We start from the raw sequence: 20,220 nt of genomic DNA, 5'->3' as shown, positions 1-20,220 counted from the left end.
TCCAAAATTTGTCTGTTAGACCACTTTAGGCAGCTATGAAATGTTTATGTTAGGTTGAGTGCACTTACGCCATCTTTGTGTAGATCCAGCAACACCTCAATGACGAAATTGAAGAAGGTAAAAATGATGACATACTTATCTTTACCATACCATGTGGTACTAAGGCACATAACAGATGGTGCGGGACATTGATTTGTCTCGACATAAAGATTAGCCAATTTGAGGCTCTAAAAACATCAGGCAATCTTCCAGATTGGAGTGAAATTTGGTTTCCAAATCAATACATTTTTTTAGTATGCTATGCAAAACAAATGAGAAACAATGGTATAAGAAATAGACTGAAAATATTTATTCCAGTAAAGAGTCCTTACAAAAACTATTTTCATATACTTTTAACCAGAGTTCAAATGTATAGCTAGCTAACAATCATACATCATAGTAAAGCATACAGTTTTACAAGACATACAGACAATTTAACATGTAGTAGCCTACTGTTCTGGCATTTTAATGACAATACATTTGGACGATTCAGGAGAGGTTTTACCCCTGTGAGACAAACACATGAACATTCACTTGATGTCAAAATAAATCTATGGACACACTCATAATTAAAAAACAAAAACGTGATTTTAAAAAATGAAAGGAACTTGAGATATTGGAGAAAAATCTCCATGCATTAATGCAACATTGCACAAAAAATGAATGTACACTGACAGACACAAACACACACACAGGCACGCTTTTACTCAAACACAGGCACATAAACACACACACACACACACACACTGTAAACACATCACAGTTTAACTTGGTCTTAAATTCCAGGCCATTGTTTCCGGTCTCTACCTTAAATTGCCTTTAGCGCCATGGTGCTAAGCATTGCATGTTGCTGTTCTCGTCACAAAAGGCAGCTGTCCAACTTTTTCAGTCCAACAATACACTGTCCCTATTACACAAGGTTGTGATACAAATGTGTAAATGAGAATGATATACTAAAAAGGAGTATAGTAGAATTGGCCATATGCATAGAAGTAGAGTTACTGTACCCGTCCCTTACTTTCATTACTGTTAACCGATTTACTGTTATTCTTTGACACCATGCAGACATCTTCTTTCCAAAACATTCCATTAAAGGACAACAGAAAGAAGTGATATGATGTTCACAAGTTGACACAGCAGAATAAATCATTTGAATAATAAATAAGGTCATAAGTGCAAGAGAGGAAAAGCCAGATCTAAAGAAGTACATAGAGCTGAAGTTCTTGTGGAGTTCCTTCCAGTCAAAGAGTCGGGGATCCAGATGTTTTGAGATTTCTGCTGAAATGTCTGCCAGTCACTTTGGATGTCTATGAAGTGTTCATATATTGGGAATGACCTTGGGACTCGAAGATGACCATCTCCATACTCTACGCATAGAAACCTAAATTCTTGCTCCCTTTCTGTTCATTTTGTTTTCTTCACCATTGTCTCCCTCTTCTTTTTTATTTTATTTCTCACTTACTCCGTTATAGACCTGACAGAAAAGGAGACAAATTGCATTGGTCCCCTTTGGCGCAGTACCTGTACCTATTCTCTGTATGTATGATCATGTCTGAGGTCCAAGTCCATTCCTGATCAGACGATATGTTTCATCTAACCAAGTTTCCTCCTCTTCTCATATCAGTGGTGACAGGATCACCAGTCGACCATCAGCAAACAGGTCAATCTTTCAGTTAGAGTTTACATCAGCTCAATATTTGGGGACACTGATTTCTGGTAAACTCACTTTGGTTAGCCATGGTCATTGGCTTGTTCAAGTGTCACTGAATCTTTGAGAGTCCATTAGCCAATAGGAGCCTGAGTGGGATGGTGGAGCGGGACACAGTCGACGGCAGTTTATGCAGCCCTGTGACAAGATAAAGGACCAGATTAGGGAATCGGCCGATTCACAACGTGTGTGAGCATGTGTACATGCATGCAGGGTTGTGTATCTGTGTGTGACCCCAACATACCGAATGCTCTAATGAGTTCCCTCTGTACAGTCCATGTGAGAGTGTTGATCAGACAGGCAGAGGTCAGCCCGGCAAACAGTATGTTATACAGGAAGACGATGTGGAAGTTTCCCAGCCAGTTAAACCGACCAAAGTCTCCCAGCAGATCAAACCGGGTGATCCCTGAATCATCAAGACCAAAGGACCAAACCATTCAATGGTTAATGTTTAGAAAAAGCATCCATTTGTTGGTGTTTTATATGCATGTCAGTCTGTCATACAAGAGCACCTGACACCAAGTCCTCCTCTGCAGACTTACCCAAAGTCCTAGAAAATACAGGCAGAGCTGAGCTGAGCACCAATAGAGAAACACAGTTCCCAATAATCTGAGAAAAGAGAGGAATAAAGTTGGGTTATTATGAGAATGCCCCACGGAAGAGAGAGTGAGCAGTGTGTGTGTGCCAGTGTGTGTGTGTGTACCTGTGTCAGTGTGGTGTCCTGTGCGCGGGGGCGTAGTCCAGTGAACAGTGGGGAGCTGTAGAAACCCACTACTGAGGAGATCATGAGATACAGGATGAGGATCACCTGCACTGCAGCCCCTAACGAACCAAACATGGAGAACGAGGCAGCTCCCAGGAGAGGGTCCTTCAAGGGGCGAGAGAAAGAAAGTTAATACTATTTACATCCTGTGATAATACAATTAAAATGTCAATAGTACACACATTATATAAACTCTGTTCTGTTTAATTATATAAACTCTGTTTCATAGTGTATACAGGTATACTATATGCTATACAGTGTCCCTTAAAAAGTTACAAGGCAAGAACTAGTAGCAACAACATATCTTTGTTTGAATTAAAGATATTTGCTGAATTATTAGTTATTGCTTGTTAAGGAAAGCATCCCCTCACCTCCATCCCTCGAGGCATAGCTGTATCGTCAAACAGCAACTCCACCACATGGTAACACACAATAAGCACACACACCACCTGGGAAAGAGAACAACACTCACATCAAAATACACACAACATTTTGAATGAGGAGGCGAGATGAGTAGTGAGTCTGCCTCTCCTCACCGTTACAGCCAGCAGCAACAGCATGGCCAATGGGTATCCTAGGTTACGCTGCCATGGTGACGCTCTCTTCCGTATCTCTGAAGGCAAAAACAGAAATCCAGAGTTAGTGTCTGAGAATCCCAGTCTTTTTATCGTTTGGAGTTTTTCCTGACCAGGTGACAAACTCCAGGCCCTAATTATAGCCATTCTTCCTGGCCAGGCCTCGTAGCGTAGGACATGTTCTGTGTTTCTAGGAAAGTCAATGACCTCTTACTAGAGGTCGACCGATTAATCGGAATGGCCGATTAATTAGGGCCGATTTCAAGTTTTCATAACAATCGGTAATTGGCATTTTTGGACTCCGATTATGGCCGATTATATTGTAATCCACAAGGAGACTGCGTGGCAGGCTGACCACCTGTTATGCGAGTGCAGCTGCTAGCTAGCATTAAACTTATCTTATAAAAAAACAATACATTTTAACATAATCACTAGTTAACTACACATGGTTGATGATATTACTAGTTTAACTAGCTTGTCCTGCGTTGCATATAATGTGGTGCCTGAAATTGTGTCAGTTCTCTTGTGTTCAGTGTAAGCAGAATCAGTGTATATGCAGCAGTTTGGGTTGCCTGACTCGTTGCGAACTGTGTGAAGACCATTTCTTCCTAACAAAGACCTTAATTCATTTGCCAGAATTTTACATAATTATGACATAACATTGAAGGTTGTGCAATGTAACAGCAATATTTAGACTTAGGGTTGCCACCCGTTCAATAAAATACGGAACGGTTCCGTATTTCACTGAAAGAATAAACGTTTTGTTTTCAAAATGATAGTTTCCGGATATAACCATATTAATGACCTAAGGCTCATATTTCTGTGTGTTATTATATTATAATTAAGTCTATGATTTGATAGAGCAGTCTGACTGAGCAGTGGCAGGCAGCAGCAGGCTCGTAAGCATTTATTCAAACCGAACTTTCCTCCGTTTGCCAGCAACTTTTCGCTATGCTTGTAGCACAGCGCTGTTTATGACTTCAAGCCTATCAACTCCCGAGATTAGGCTGGCAATACTATGGTGCCTATAAGAACATCCAATAGTCAAAGGTCTGTGAAATACAAATGTTATAGAGAGAAATTGTCCTATAATAATGACAACCTAAAACTTCTTAACTGGGAATATTAAAGACTCATGTTAAAAGGAACCACGAGCTTTCATATGTTAGGAGCAAGGAACTTAAACGTTAGCTTTTTTACATGGCTCCTATTGCACTTTTACTTTCTTCTCAAACACTGAGTTTTTGCATTATTTAAACCAAATTGAACATATTTCATTATTTATTTGATTTTATTTCTGTATTATATTAAGTTAAAATAAAAGTGTTCACTGTGGATAAGAGCGTCTGCTAAATGACTTAAATGTAAAATGTAAATGTGCATTCAGTATTGTTGTAATTGTCATTATTACAAATATATATAAAAAAATATTTAAAAACATCCGATTAATGGGTATCTGCTTTTTTTGGTCCTCCAATAATCGGTATCGGAATTGAAAAATCATAGTCGGTCGACCTCTAGTTCTTACCCAGAGCAATCCGCCGGGCCTGAATGTTGAGGAACCGGTTCCTCAGAACCTCTGCATTCACATTAATCCATAACGAGTTCCCACCTACAGAGGAAAAAAAGAGTTGTAATTTTGTGATAAGCTTCTATTCATTCCCTTTAAAGATAAATAGCATCACTTTAATTATGCATGAAAGGGACAAATTATGGCATAAAATTGGCATATGTTATATCATGGATATACAGTACGTTATGTCATGAGACTTACTAGTAAGGTTCCTGGATAGAGAGGCCTCTTCAAACTCAGCACAACTCATTGTCTCATCAAGGTCCTCCAGCAACTGATGATGGAAGACATTGACTCAGACCAGCACATACAGTACATACCAACACCACACACATACAGTACATACCAACACCACACACATACAATGGGGTACACCTATACACAAAGCTATATACAGCTCTGGAAAGAATTGAACTGCAAAATTAGCAGTTTCTTTTACCAAAACTTGCTTCCTTCTGCTCTGACAATGTTCCCCAACTCTGAGGATTGGTTTTTCCAGCAGGACAATGCCACACAGCCAGGTAAATCAAGGTGTGGATGTAGGACCACCAAATCAAGACCAGCCCAATCTCCAGACCTGAACCCTGTTGAAAATCTCTGGAATATGATTAAGACTGGTGGAGAGCATGCCAAGACGCATGAAATCTGGGATTGAAAAATCAGGGTTATTCCATTAAATATTCATTTCTGAACTCTTCCTAAGTTAAAACATTAGTATTGTGTCGTTTAAAAATGATTATGAAGTTATTTTCTTTGCGTTATTCGAGGTCTGACAACACTGCATCGTTTTTGTTATTTTGACCAGTTGTCATTTTCTGCAAATAAATGCTCTAAATGACGATATTTTTATTTGGAATTTGGGAGAAATGCTGTAAGAAGTTTATAGAATAAAACAAAACAAAATAATTTTACCCAAACACATACCTATAAATAGTCAAACCAGAGAAAGTGAACATTTTGCAGTGGTCTCTTAATCTTTTCCAGAGCTGTACACACAGCACATAAACTAAAGGACAAAAACACACCAACATGAGTCTTACACAGACACACTCACCCTGGGTTTGACCAGTAGCCTTCCTGTGACGCTGAACATGCGTGATAGTCCTAGAGGAGTGCATACTGTGGGAGACACAGGGGATACAATCATATAATAAAGAAATACATTGTCATCCTCATATTTATGAAATGCCCCCGGCCCGGCGCCTGGTAAACATGTACTGTACTTACACAACAGCAGCAGGACTCCGAACAAGGATATGCAGGAGTACAGATAAGGCAGGTAATACTCCCACAGATCTGAGAGACAAACGATTTAACACATTACAAATACATTTAGGAATTAAACTTACATTTCACATTTGCAACAGACTAAATATGAGAAGAGGTGGCAGGTAAAAGATAAAAAGCACATAAAACAGTTAAGGATGTGAAAGTGAGAGAAAAGGGAGAGAGAGAGAGAGAGAGAGAGAGAGAGAGAGAGAGAGAGAGAGAGAGAGAGGACGAGAAGGGGGTTGTTTTACCATAAAGACTTTGTCTGGCCATGTTGTCATCAAGGATGGCTGATGCCACCCACACCATCCCCAACACGAGCAGGGTCAGGAGGAAGAGGACTACTGCTGTCTCATACAGACGGGCCATCACACCCTGTGTACAGAGGGTATACTAACATTATACCACATGTTATATACACCGAGTGTACAAAAACACTTGGAACACCTAATATTGAGTTGGACCCCCTTTTCCCTAAAAACAGCCTCAATTCGTCGGGGCATGGACTCTACAAGGTGTCGAAAGCGTTCCACAGGGATCCTGGCCCATGTTGATTCCAATGTTTCCCCACAGTTGTGTTAAGTTGGCTGGATGTCCTTTGAGTGGTGGACCATTCTTCATACACACAGCAAACTGTTGAGTGTGAAAAACCCAGCAGCGTTGCAATTCTTGACACACTCAAACCAGTGCACCTGGCACCTACTGCCTATCCATGTGTAAATTGACTCGAGGTTTAAAAATCCTTATTGAATCTGTCTCCTCCCCTTCATCTACACTGATTGAACTGGATTTAACAATATCAATAAGGGATTTTAGCTTTCACCTGGATTCACCTGGTCAGTCTGTCATGGAAAGAGCACAGTGTACATATACATGATGCTCTTTCATTAGCCTGGTCCAAGTCTGTTTGTGCTTCAGCCAACTCATCATAACACTCAGTGGATTTGGCTCGAGCACATCTGCTACCAGTCTGCTCTGTCACTGAAGCAGGTACCTTTTTGGATCCAGCGAAGCCTTCAGACTCAGTGAAGAAGTAGGCAAAGGGCAGGAGGAAGACCAGGGATAGGTTGGAGAAGAGGAAGACTATATTCCACAGTCCTGCATTGAGAGATGGAAACAGACAGTGTTACAGACAGTGAGAGGTCACTCTCTACATGCTATACACTCTTAGAGCCTTTTTTTCTATCTAGAATCTAAACGGGATCTTCAGATATCCCCATAGGAGAACCCTTTGAAGAAACTAGAACCCTTTCCACATAGGGTCCTACATGGAACCCAAAAGGGTTCTACCTGGAACCAAAAAGGGTTCTCCTATGGGGACAGCCAAAGAACCCCTATGGAACCTATTGTTCTAAGAGTGAAGTCTCTAGTGGAGTTTCATAAATGTTTGTTTTAAAAGTTCAAGGCTCTGAGGAGCTCGTATCTGTAGTCTTATCACCACTGAGTAAAGGGAATAGCTACACCCGAAATGGGAAAGCAAATATGTGAAGCATATGCACTGAACCAACTACCTGCTGAGAAGATCTTTCATTAGAACATGACTTTAAACTGTCCTTCATCCTTCGCACAAACAAAATGTCTGTATGCATTAGGTGTGTGTGTGTGTATGTTAATGTCGCTGCTTGTGTGTGTGTTTACCGTGTATAAGGGATCCGTTAAGCCACTGCATGTAGTAGCTCTGTGGGAAGGAGAGCAGGACCTCGTTGGACAAGATGGAGAGTGGTAGGAGTAGAACAGCGCCCACAGAGACAGAGAGAGTGAACGTACAGAGCCACAGCCTAGAGAAAGACGGTAAAAAAAATCTAATTCTCTCTAAAGAAGCAGCAGTCCCATATGATACATAGAAATATCAAAAATGTAGGTAGGTTCAGTATATTGGTTCTGACATTCTGTGGTAGAATAGATATGATTGGTGGTAATAAAGCCTCTATTGTTCAAAGTTACTCACGCAATTTTGTTGACTGTTGCATCTTCACTGTTATCTACAATTTAAAAGAACACAACGCAATTGTTAGTATGGATTACAGAAGAGAAAAAACATGCGTGGGGTTGAGGGGTTAGACAGGCTGGGCAAGAAACTGAGAACCTGATCAAAGACAAGAACTCCTTCCCCTAAATTCCCGAAGGGTGACAAGCACACATTGCTCAATTCTCACCAGTGGTGTAGTGGAGGGTATACGTAGGTATACCTTTTTAGGCCCAGCACTGTACACAGGGCAGTAGGCCTACGCGTGACTGTTCCAAAAATGCAATTTGTGTGAAACCACTGTTCCAAAATGCTCACCGCACATGCAAGCGGTTTCATGGACAGATGTAAAGATCTGTTAGAAAGAGGGGGGCTTTAAAGATGCAACAACCACCATGGGTTGCTAATAAGATTAGGATAATGCCTTTGGCTGCTAGACAATGAAAGAACTTTGAAAGAAAACCAATAGAACAGGAGAAGTCTTCATAAGAATAATTGCCTCCACATGTATATGGTGGGATTTTGGCCATAGGCTATTTTCAAGCAAGGTAAGACACGCCTCATAATATGAGGCAGAATGTCCAGGTTTCAAACAAATGAAGGAACAGGAAAATATAGTGATGCGAAAGACCGGCATAACTGTCTTCTAGTCGATGGAAAGCCTTTCCCAAAAACCTGCTCTATTAAATGTTAACTAGCTACAAAGTAGCACATGCCTACCTGTCAGAATGATATCATGATGATTATTTTAATCAAGCAATCTAGTGCCATTTCTTATGCAAACTCCATCTCATGTGCTACAGAAACACTGCTTATAAAACTAGGTGCTAGGTGCCTGCACACTTGAATTAAAGGTCAACTACTCTAAAAAAAAAAAACTAAATTTCTTAGATTTTTCCCAGACCTCAAGTGGTTTAAGTAAGCATTGTTAGACTTAGAACATACTTTTTTTTTTTACAGAAAATCAACAAAATTGAGTGACAGAACGAATACCTGATTTTTTTTAGGGGGGGGGGGGTCTGAAACCGGTGAATTACTGACTCAGTTGATCCGTTTCAATAGTAGGCCTACTATTAGCCTACTGCACAGTACAGCTTGGGGTTAGTCTGACTGTGAAAGATCAATATCGGATTCATCATTTCAAAGAGTATGTCACTGTTTCTCATAGAAGTTTTCACACGGTGTGTTTCCTTCAGGCCGTTTGGAAAAATGTTGGCAAAATACCCACTTCTCCAGGCACCACTACACCACTGATTCTAACAAACACCTGCAGGCTAAAACTGTTCTTGGAGTAACAATTATAAACGACAAACATGTTTGCACATATGTGGAAGAGTGTGTGTGATCAAGCAAAACAAATTATTGTGTAGGCCTACGTACAGTGTGTGTCTGTGTGTATGGCTGTGTGTGTGTTTATGCTGCAGGCTACAAACCAGGAACAATAGGTTCTTTCTGAAATTCAATTGCCCAAAAGCAAAACACTAATCTTTATCAAAGTACAGTAATACATTGTTTGAAGATCTCTGCGCCCCATATGTGTATGGCCCTGATCAGATCGGCCAGCTATTTCCAACAACTGAACAAATCAGTGCACAAATTAGTACGCATGTGCAAGTGTTTGGAAAGGGGTGGAGGTGGTATTGAACAATTTGCTAACCCGACCTTATAAGATTAAGAATTTTGTCATAAAAACGGAATTATCATATTTGGCACAGGCTTCGACGTTGAGGCTTATTCCGTACACCATTGTTTTGTACCAGCAAATTAAGACTGGATAGACAGCCTAAGTACAGAGTCCTTTGTTGGTTAAAGTAAAACCCATGGAGCTCTCCGTTTCCCCCTTACTTCTCTCTCTCTGGCATCCTACATGGTTTACACACTACACAAGAGACATTACTAGAATGGAACCATAGCAGAAATATCTGGTTTGTGAAAACCCCCAGTCCACACACCTATATTGGCTGTCCAAGGGGTGCCGCAAACCGTATATTCCTGACTAGATGGGCGCTGGTTCTGTGTGTGTGTGTGTGTGTGTGTCCAAGTGTGTTGATTGGGGGTTGTTGTGCACTGTGTATGCCCTACGGAGCGTATTATTAACCCAGGGGAACATTCCTTGCGCCCCTCGCCCAGTCTAACAGGACAGAGGATCCGGGAGACCAAGGGAGGTTGCATAACAGGCTCTGGCTGTAATTTGTACCAGAGTGTATTTTGGAAAGCATCCTGTCCACCATACCAACGCTTGGTGTAAATTCCTAATGGAAACATGCACTCACAAGTGAGGTGGGGGCGGCTGCAGTGAAAAACACCCTAGCTCATGCCTGCACACATAAATTAGTTATGGTTCCTTCATAGTAAACAACAACTTGTTTATATAGACATACAAAATCTATACACAGCAGTGTGAAGCAAGGGCAAACATATTCTGATATATGCATATTCAGTGCCTTTGGAAAGTATTCAGACCCCTTGACTTTTTTCACATTTTGTTACGTTACAGCCTTATTCTAAAATGGATTAACTAAATTTTTTAATCCTCTGCAATCTACACACAATACACCATAATGGCAAAACAAAAACAAGTTAGACATTTTTGCAAATGTATTAAATATAAAGAACAGAGAGCTTATTTACATACAGTGGGGCAAAAAAAAGTATTTAGTCAGCCACCAATTGAGCAAGTTCTCCCACTTTAAAAGATGAGGCCTGTCGTTTTCATCATAGGTACACTTCAACTATGACAGACAAAATGAGAAAAGAAAATCCAGAAAATCACATTGTAGGATTTTAATGAATATATTTGCAAATTATGGTGGAAAATAAGTATTTGGTCACCTACAAACAAGCAAGATTTCTGGCTCTCAAAGACCTGTAACTTCTTCTTTAAGAGGCTCCTCTGTCCTCCACTCGTTACCCGTATTAATGGCACCTGTTTGAACTTGTTATCAGTATAAAAAACACCTGTCCACAACCTCAAAGTCACACTCCAAACTCCACTATGGCCAAGACCAAAGAGCTGTCAAAGGACACCAGAAACAAAATTGTAGACCTGCACCAGCTTGAGAAGACTGAATCTGCAATAGGTAAGCAGCTTGGTTTGAAGAAATCAACCGTGGGAGCAATTATTAGAAGATGGGAGACATACAAGACCACTGATAATCTCCCTCGATCTGGGGCTCCACGCAAGATCTCACCCCGTGGGGTCAAAATGATCACAAGACCGGTGAGCAAAAATCCCAGAACCACATGGGGGGACCTAGGGAATGACCTGCAGAGAGCTGGGACCAAAGTAACAAAGCCTACCATCAGTAACACACTATGCCGCCAGGGACTCAAATCCTGCAGTGCCAGAGGTGTCCCCCTGCTTAAGCCAGTACATGTCCAAGCCCGTCTGAAGTTTGCTAGAGAGCATTTGGATGATCCAGAAGAAGATTGGGAGAATGTCATATCGTCAGATGAAACCAAAATATTACTTTTTGGTTAAAACTCAACTCGTCGTGTTTGGAGGACAAAGAATGCTGAGTTGCATCCAAAGAACACCATACCTACTGTGAAGCATGGGGGTGGAAACATCATGCTTTGGGGCTGTTTTTCTGCAAAGGGACCAGGATGACTGATCCGTGTAAAGGAAAGAATGAATGGAGCCATGTATTGTGAGATTTTGAGTGAAAACCTCCTTCCATCAGCAAGGGCATTGAAGATGAAACGTGGCTGGGTCTTTCAGCATGACAATGATCCCAAACACACCGCCCGGGCAACGAAGGAGTGGCTTCGTAAGAAGCATTTCAAGGTCCTGGAGTGGCCTAGCCAGTCTCCAGATCTCAACCCCATAGAAAATCTTTGGAGGGAGTTGAAAGTCCGTGTTGCCCAGCAACAGCCCCAAAACATCACTGCTCTAGAGGAGATCTGCATGGAGGAATGGGCCAAAATACCAACAAGTGTGTGAAAACCTTGTCAAACGTTTTCTGAAAGTCTTCACCTCTGTCATTGCCAACAAAGGGTATATAACAAAGTATTGAGAAACTTTTGTTATTGACCAAATACTTATTTTCCACCATAATTTGCAAATACATTCATTAAAAATCCTACAATGTGATTTTCTGGATTTTTTTTCTCATTGTCTGTCATAGTTGAAGTGTACCTATGATGAAAATTACAGGCCTCTCATCTTTTAATGTGGGAGAACTTGCACAATTGGTGGCTGAATAAATACTTTTTTGCCCCACTGTAGGTATTCAGACCCTTTTCTTTGAGACTCAAAGTTGTGCTCAGGTGTATCCTGTTTCCATTGATCATCCTTGAGTCCACCGGTGGTAAATTCAATAGATTGGACATAATTTGGAAAGGCACACGCCGGTCTATATAAGGTCCCACAGTTGACAGTGCATGTCGGAGCAAAAACCAAGCCATGAGGTTGAAGGAAGTGTCCGTAGAACGCTGAGACAGGACAGACACAGATCTGGGAAAGGGGACGAAAACAATTCTGCAGCGTTTAAGGTCCCCAAGAATACAGTGGCCTCCATCAATCTGAAATGGATGAAGTTTGGAACCACCAACACTCATCTTAGAGCTGGCCGCCTGAGCAATCCGGGGAGAAGGGCCTTGGTCAGGGAGGTGACCGAGAACCCAATGGTCACTCTGAGTTCTAGAGTTTCTCTGTTGAGATGGGAGAAACTTCCAGAAGGACAACCCTCTCTGTAACACTCCACCAATCAGGCCTTTATGGTAGAGTGACCAGACGGAAGTCACTCCTCAGTAAAAGGCACATGACAGCCAGCTTGGAGTTTGCCAAACGTTACCTAAAGACTCTCAGACCATGAGAAACAACATTCTCTGGTCTGATAAAACCAAGATTGAACTGTTTGGCCTAAATACAAAGCATCACATCTGGAGAAAACCTGGCACCATCCCTATGGTGAAGCATGGTGGTGGCAGCATCATGCTGCTGTGGGGTTGTTTTTCAGCGACAGGGACTGAAAGACTAGTCAGGATTGAGGGAAAGATGAACAGAGCAAAGTAAAGAGAGATCCTTGATGAAAAACTACTCCAGAGCGCTCAGGACCTCAGACTGGGGTGACGGTCCCCCTTCCAACAGGACAACGACCCTAAGCACACAGCCAAGACAACGCAGGAGTGGCTTCGAGACAAGTCTATCAATGTCCTTGAGTGGCCCAGCCAGAGCCCGGACTTGAACCAGAACAAACATTTCTGGAGAGACCTGAAAATAGCTGTGCAGCAACGCTCCCTATACAACCTGACAGAGCTTGAGAGGATCTGCAGAAAAGAATGGGAGAAACTCCCCAAATACTAGTGTACCAAGCTTGTAGCGTCATACTCATTAAGACTCACTGCCAAAGGTGCTTCAAAAATATATTGAGTAGAGTCTGAATAATTATATAAATATATTTTAGTGTTGTATTTTTCATAAATTAGCAAAAATGTCTAAAAACCTGTTTCTGCTGTGTCATTATGGGATAATGTGTCTAGATTGAAGTGGGGGGAAAAAACGATTTAATCCATTTAAGAATAAGGATGTAAAGTAACAAAATGTGGAAGAAGTCAAGGGGTCTGAATACTTTCCGAAGGCACTGTATACATATATACGGCCGTCCTGGCTGTAATACAACACCTACTTGTACAGGACCAAAGGAGGACATTGGGAGGCATACAGAACTATCAAGAGTCCAATCAATTACTTTTAGAGTTAAATCAGTAGTGTTGAGCCACAGAAACCCAGCAGACCTTGCAGTTCACTGTGACCTGGCCTCCACTCCACTCCACTCCACTCCACTGACCTCTCAGATTCACACGTACCTATGGTAAACTCAGCATTCCTCTTGTAGTGGGTGATGACCAGATAGGAGACAATGTAGAGACATATGAAAAGCAGGACACAGATCTGTGGAGATAAAAAAAACACTGAGATCAACGTTTAGGATCAGACTTCCTATGATTAATCCATGCTAATTGTGGGAATAAGTCATCAATCTTATTATTCGGTCATTGTAGCAACGGGTCATCAAAATTGATTCAAGTTTTAAAAACAATTCTAATAAATGCAAAATGGTAAAAATGTGTAGAATTGCACGAAATTATTGTTCTCTCTGCTGTCAAGAGGGAGGCCCGCTAAAATGTTTTGCTCGCAATGTGGGGGAGGGGGTATGGATGTGGGTACGCAGATCCGCAAGCAACTGCGCCCCCCCCCACATGAGTTCAGATTTTGTTGTGGCCCCCAACCCCATCCAAGTTGGCCATCCCTAGTCTAGGCCTCCCTGCACTCATTAATTCATGTTGTTGTCACATTCGGTTGAATAATTCAACAAGAGTGTCAACAGCGGGATACACTCAGATTAGAAATCAACATCCTTGGCTTTAGATTACACCTATCTATACATGCTTTACATTGTTTGCGAAATCAGACATAATATCACTAGAATCCAACTGTTCATTTTCAGGAGATGCTTTCATTTCAGCTTATCTAAATTGGTTAACATTTCAACTGTATCAAATTATTTAAAAAATTTAATCCACAAAAAAAAAAAAAATGTACACCAATCAAAATAAAGTTCTTTCCTCTCTTTCTTATGATGCAAGTGTCGAGATGTGGTAAATCCCCAACAAAACTTTTGTGTTCTGATAGATGCAATGGAAAGACAATGTATTCCATTGAGTCCATTATGGCCAATACTGGGTTGTGTTTGACAGGTCATTACAAATATATCCGCGGTCGTAACGTTAACGGGTAAAAACAAGAGGCACACGCAAATGCATGAAAAAGTCACAGGAGTAAAATAAAAGCAATCAGTCCAGTGAGATTTAAGTGACGAGTGGATTTTGCCCCCCTCACACGGGAAATAGATGGCTGAAAAAAGACATATGGGCGGGGACATGCGCGTTGCTAGTTGTTTGTTTCCTCATCTCCATTTGCATTTATAAAGCAAGAATTCACTCTATGGAGAAAATACACACAACGCTGCTGTCGACCCCGAGGGTTGCTGTATAACAGAGGTGAGTAGGTTCGCACAGGGCAAACAAACACCAGACAAAGTCTTCAAGTCCTCTGTCACACTAATGCAGATCATTTACAGGCTTTTCAACCTCCAGCTGGTTCATCAAGACATCACCCCAATGATCTTAGAGATGACTGAGCCCAGGAACACACAGGAGAGTCAATCATCTCATTCGCTGTTACCTGCACTGTGTTTATTTTTGCTATGGTTGCCCGATTAACACCATGCATGCCCTCTGTCAAAGCTGGGCGTCTTTAAACGTTCAAAGAGAAAACAAGGATAAGACTGAACATGCACATTCAAGGGAGTGGAAAGTCAATTTTCTCATCCACATCAAACTGTATATCTTGCTGTTTGTTTGAAGACTTCTGAACAAAAGCCAATAGACACATGCTATGAACCCGTTTAGCCACAACTCAGAAGAGTGATTTATTGTTGCATGTGTGGCGAGATGAATGCAAATCATCACCTGTGGTTCTACCTTCAAAACAATAGTTTACCCTCAAGCCTGCATTCCAGGAGGCACATCCTAATGTATGTGAATCAATCACTGATCAGTAGAATCAAGTTAAACTCTGCATTCTCTCCCTTTACTCTCTCCCTTTACAACAAAATTAAGTTCTTGTTTATTATCGAAAAATGGAAGATCCCCAGGTTAGTGATACTGTATTGTCTGTAGGTAGCCTAACTGTATTACAGATGCTGAATTACATAATTGGAGTGGATTTCTAGTTACCAAATGAAGGTTTTGGCAATCTGTGACTGTGATTGAGCACCTGGTTTTATAAACAGGGTCATCGGGGTTAGTTATGTAGTAGATAGATGAGGGGGTCAGATGATCAGGATTACCAGATTAAGCAACGAGAGAGTGGAGAGGAGACCGGCTGGGATTACAAAAAAAGCCAACAACATAACAAACTAAATACTCACATACCCACCGATCCCCTATAAAACAGAAATGACCAGACATTTTCTAAAATGGAGGACACTATTCTTCCAATTTAGGGAACTAGGAATGGCAGCAGTTCTGTGCCAGAATCAAAGAAACATATCCCCACCCTGGTCTGAATAAAGATGACGCAATCAGGTTAACGAATAACAGAGAGAGAAAAACATAATATCATAAATATGACATAAGGAGATATCTGCAGGATCAGAGGTAGCTAAGTAAATGTTCTGTTCCAGAATATTCCGGTGGTCTAATAAAATACTCCAATATAACATGTTGTGAAGGTAAATAAAAACAGAGCTACATCCTATAACTGTAAATGTTAGCAATGTGAGCACTCCTATCTGAATGTGATCCTTGTTTACAGGGAGAGAATCTGTGTCTGTGATGATGCCCCTAATGTATACTAGGACATGATGTGTCTGCTGACTTGTATAATCATGTACATTTGATAAGATTGACCCACAAATGGCAGCCACCACAGACTTACCTAGTGAGTGGATGAACGACAAGGCAGAATTGGATACCCCACCTCATAGCCTACCCAGTGACACCAACATCCAATGAACTAGGGCAGAGCTCAGTAGTTGTAACAGATCATGTTTAGCATTAAGAACTACCATACCTCACACATCCAATATACTCTTAGTTTCTAAAACATTTTCACTGAATGTTTGTCTCTTTATTAAGTGTGGATTGACGTCATGTCCTTGCCAGTCTTTTTTGGAGTCTAATAAATCTGATGGTTATAATGTGATGATGTCACTGCAATTATACCAGAGTTGAGTTGCAGGCTTAGCTGTATACAAGTAAAAGCTTTGTTAGAGCAATGTACTACAATATAAATACTCAACTGCAGAAAATGCCTAATAACAACTATTCATTTCCCATTCCCAAACTGAAAGACAATGCTACAGAGTGACACGGTGCTCCAAATAGCCAACTGAGACATTCAGATGCTTAAAGTACATTATGTGTGACTTGCTCTGTAATAAAGCAAGCCATCTAAAACCTGTCCTTGGCCAGTACTAAAATACAGGCTGAAGAATAATAAACTGGGCTGGACTGAAACAACCTGGGCATTCAGACAGCTCAGAGAGAATGGAGCCCATGCTGGGCAGTTTGAGGATTTTGGGAGACAGGGGTTTTAAATCCACAGACCACAAAGCTGAACTTTGGGCCTCTTTACACTACAATACTTTGACAATGGATACTAGTTCCAGTAAAGATTATATTGTATTGTAAAAAGACAGATCTAGATACAAAAATCTGCCTTTTAGAGATGTCTCCCACACTACCTCTGGGTATTATAGTGTAAAGACAATGGCTTTCCCACACCACCTGTCCCTGCAAGAAGTACCTTAATATCAGTAGACAGCATTCTTGCTCTGTCAGCTAAATTGAAAATGAAAAGGATTATAAATTATCCACACATTTGTGAATCGTTGCATTAATCAAATGTGCAACATAATGTTGAATATAGTTTAGATGAGAAGCTCCTGTAGAGTTTGACTTGCTAATACGAATTTGTTCTTAACTTACTTGCCTAGTTAAATAAAATACATTTGAAAACATTTTGATTGTCTAAATACTATGGTATTTACGGTATGGTAATAGCTGCACTCACACATGAAGCTGGAATGTGGCTTTGGCCACACCACATCCAAGGCTAAAGTAAGGTGTAAAACAGAAAAGTTGCACATCTGATGTTGAAGAGAGCTAGATCTTACTACACACATTTTACTGATGTAAATCCACCCTTTGATAGAGAGATGTGGGAGAGAGGGCAAACATAGCCCATGTCACAATGCTAACCAGCTTATACCCAACAGCTAATGCCCAGCTCGCTAATGCCCCAAACAAAAGTCCCACTGTATCAGAGCAAACTGCCAATAAATGACAGACAGAGAATACGGAGCACCATTGAAGGTTCACAGCATATACAAGCAGCATATACTGTATATAGATGCACGTTAAGTTGAGCCTCCAATCCCAACAAACACAGACATCATGTTCGGTCACAGCAAGACTGTCCTTTGTGAAGGACAAAACACCACAGGCTTATATTTTTTATCCTCCTGAACGAACAGATAGACAGAGCCCCACTGAGGGCACCTTCACCTGCTCTAGTCCAGAGGACAACAGTGTTCCCTGTCACAGCTCTGACGCACACTCCCTATCTGTCTGTCTGTCCCCACCTATCTGTCTGTCATTCTGTCTGGTATTTCGGACTTTCACATCAGAATATTTCCTTCCGCTCTCAGTCGGTCTCTATCCTCCTCTCTGCAGTTGTGTAAACACTTTCAGGTTAGGCTAAGCTGCCAGCCCACTAGACAAACTCAAGTCCTGTGTGCTGAAGGATTTCGCCAGTATTTCCTATTAGTCAGTGAGCTGGACACTGGTGTCGTAAGGACAGAACAAAAGATGACCGTCTCAGGCATGTTGTTAAAAGTTTGGATGTAAAGGTAAAACATCATATTCATACAAATATTTAGCTTGTTAGTGCTTTACACAACAAGTATTTGCTGAATATTTCTGTGAGAAAAAGCACACCTCTGTGATGAAAGGTTGTGCTACTAATGCATGGCTTTGTCATTGAGACCATGTTGTGTCCATTCAGCCCTACTGGAAAATAGGAGTGGAGGAATGGTATTATTGATAACTATGCATGCCACTGTACCTGTTAAGACTGAACAGCCTTTCGAAGGGCAGATGTAGGTCATGAAAAATTTAACTAGCACTACCACTACTTCATTAAAAGGCTGCACACTCTGTCCAGCCTAAGGCGCGTAGGACACACGTGCATGTGGATAGAAACGCATTGCCCACATAAACACAAAGATAAACGCCATTAGCAGCCTATAATGCACTCACAGGAATGGGCGTTAGAAAATAGAGAGAGAGTCTGGAATGACTTAATGTCATCTGTATCAGTGAGCCAGACAGGCAGAAGAGAGACAGAGATCTACTGTGCTAAGCAGGGTCATGGGTCACTTCCCTGTGCTGCTGTGGTGATAGAGCCATCATGCCAGGATTACATGAGCACATACAGCGCAACATTTAATGCGTTTCAAATTTAACAAATACTGGTCCAACGACATTTTACACTACATAAAAATGGCAACAGGTCTGACATCCCATAACATATTGTGCTTTGAGCACATACCGGTGCAGCAATAACCAATTTTTTACCACAAATACCCAGGTTCTCATTGTGACTCGGTTTTTAGAGCTGAATATTAGGTTGAATTAAAGTTAGGCTACATTGTACACTTCATTGATGCTAAGATGTTGATGCTTCAACATCCGGATCTACCAATACACAGACAATGGTGTTAATAATTATAGTAAATGTAATGTATATAATCAAGAATGCAATAACTATCCTGCATCAGGCCTACTTGGTGAACTATCTAATTACTGTCTGATGTTTGTTGTTACATTGTAGACAGGTGTAAGATTAAAGTGCATGCGGCTGCACAATATTCTTAAGCAGTCTACAGTAGGGGCATATTTTGGGGTTGAATAGCAGCAACATGACCTCACATTTTTCTTTATCAAAAACACAGGAGGGACGCTGAAGGTATAAAGTAGTAATGGTAGGGCAAAGGGGTAATTGAGAAATATGACACAGATGCACAAATTCTAACAGCAAGTTCCTGGAATGGCCTACAGCCAGACATATTCAGCAAATTGTAAATGTTATGAGATACAATTGCACTTGCAGCTGACTGATGATCACGGCAGTGCAGCGAGAGCACTCCAATCAACAGGCAAGCTCTCAATTTCACCGCAGTCGACGAGAACAGACTGTACTTACTATGGTCTCTCTGACTCGGTCGTGGAAAAGCTGTTCCCGGACCGACACGTCTTCTGGAGCTTCCATGCTCCGACAACCATAACGCGGATTGTTCGCCCTTTATGTGGCTCAAATGTACATGTTTTCTGGTCCTTGTTGCTGCCTCATCAGACCAGAACCGCAGCGCAGCTTGTCCTCGTTCCTAGGCTGCCTCATGCAAATGAGTCGTGTCGCTGCCTCTCTGCTCTTGTGAACAGATTGTCCCTCTGCGCCACAATGGGCGTGCAGTTGTCGCGGTGCGGTGTCCAAATATGATCTGCTACCAATGACTGTATGTCGTATACCCACATGAAAAAAATACTGCAGTTTACTATAGAGGTCTACAGTACTTACAATATAGTGCTATAGAATACTATACTACACACTGTAGTATCCCTCTATCATGTGTAGTACTTACTATAGAATGGTGTATTATCCTGTAGAATCCTATTGTAAATTATACAGTATTATCTGCAAAAAAACACTGTAGTAAATACTACAGTAATGTCCGCAAAAACACAACACTTTTTTAA

General features: G+C 41.2%; 1 protein-coding gene across 2 annotated transcripts; it reads right to left on the bottom strand.

Annotated features, from left to right (window-relative positions):
* Positions 1 to 325: 325 nt before the first annotated feature.
* Positions 326 to 19,933, bottom strand: LOC124003882 (limb region 1 homolog-like protein). 2 transcript variants are annotated; one of them, XM_046312513.1, is made up of 16 exons: positions 19,670 to 19,933; positions 13,705 to 13,789; positions 7,876 to 7,909; positions 7,566 to 7,705; positions 6,922 to 7,025; positions 6,179 to 6,302; positions 5,886 to 5,954; positions 5,713 to 5,777; positions 4,860 to 4,932; positions 4,614 to 4,697; positions 3,047 to 3,123; positions 2,882 to 2,959; positions 2,451 to 2,615; positions 2,290 to 2,356; positions 1,992 to 2,153; positions 326 to 1,885 (listed from the first exon to the last, which is right to left on the bottom strand). In XM_046312513.1, the coding sequence occupies exons 1-16, from the start codon at positions 19,733 to 19,735 to the stop codon at positions 1,800 to 1,802; spliced, it is 1,479 nt and encodes a 492-aa protein (XP_046168469.1). In that variant the 5' UTR covers positions 19,736 to 19,933; the 3' UTR covers positions 326 to 1,799. The 2 variants fall into 2 exon arrangements, with proteins under 2 accessions (XP_046168469.1, XP_046168470.1); XM_046312514.1 differs by lacking the exon at positions 19,670 to 19,933 and having other exon boundaries at positions 7,566 to 7,605; positions 13,705 to 13,776.
* Between the last annotated feature and the right edge of the window lie 287 nt (positions 19,934 to 20,220).

This window comes from Oncorhynchus gorbuscha, linkage group LG18 (assembly GCF_021184085.1).
Source record: "Oncorhynchus gorbuscha isolate QuinsamMale2020 ecotype Even-year linkage group LG18, OgorEven_v1.0, whole genome shotgun sequence".
Lineage (NCBI taxonomy): Eukaryota > Metazoa > Chordata > Actinopteri > Salmoniformes > Salmonidae > Oncorhynchus > Oncorhynchus gorbuscha.
Note: the sequence above shows the minus strand (reverse complement) of the source record. Positions and strands in the feature narration are given on the sequence as shown.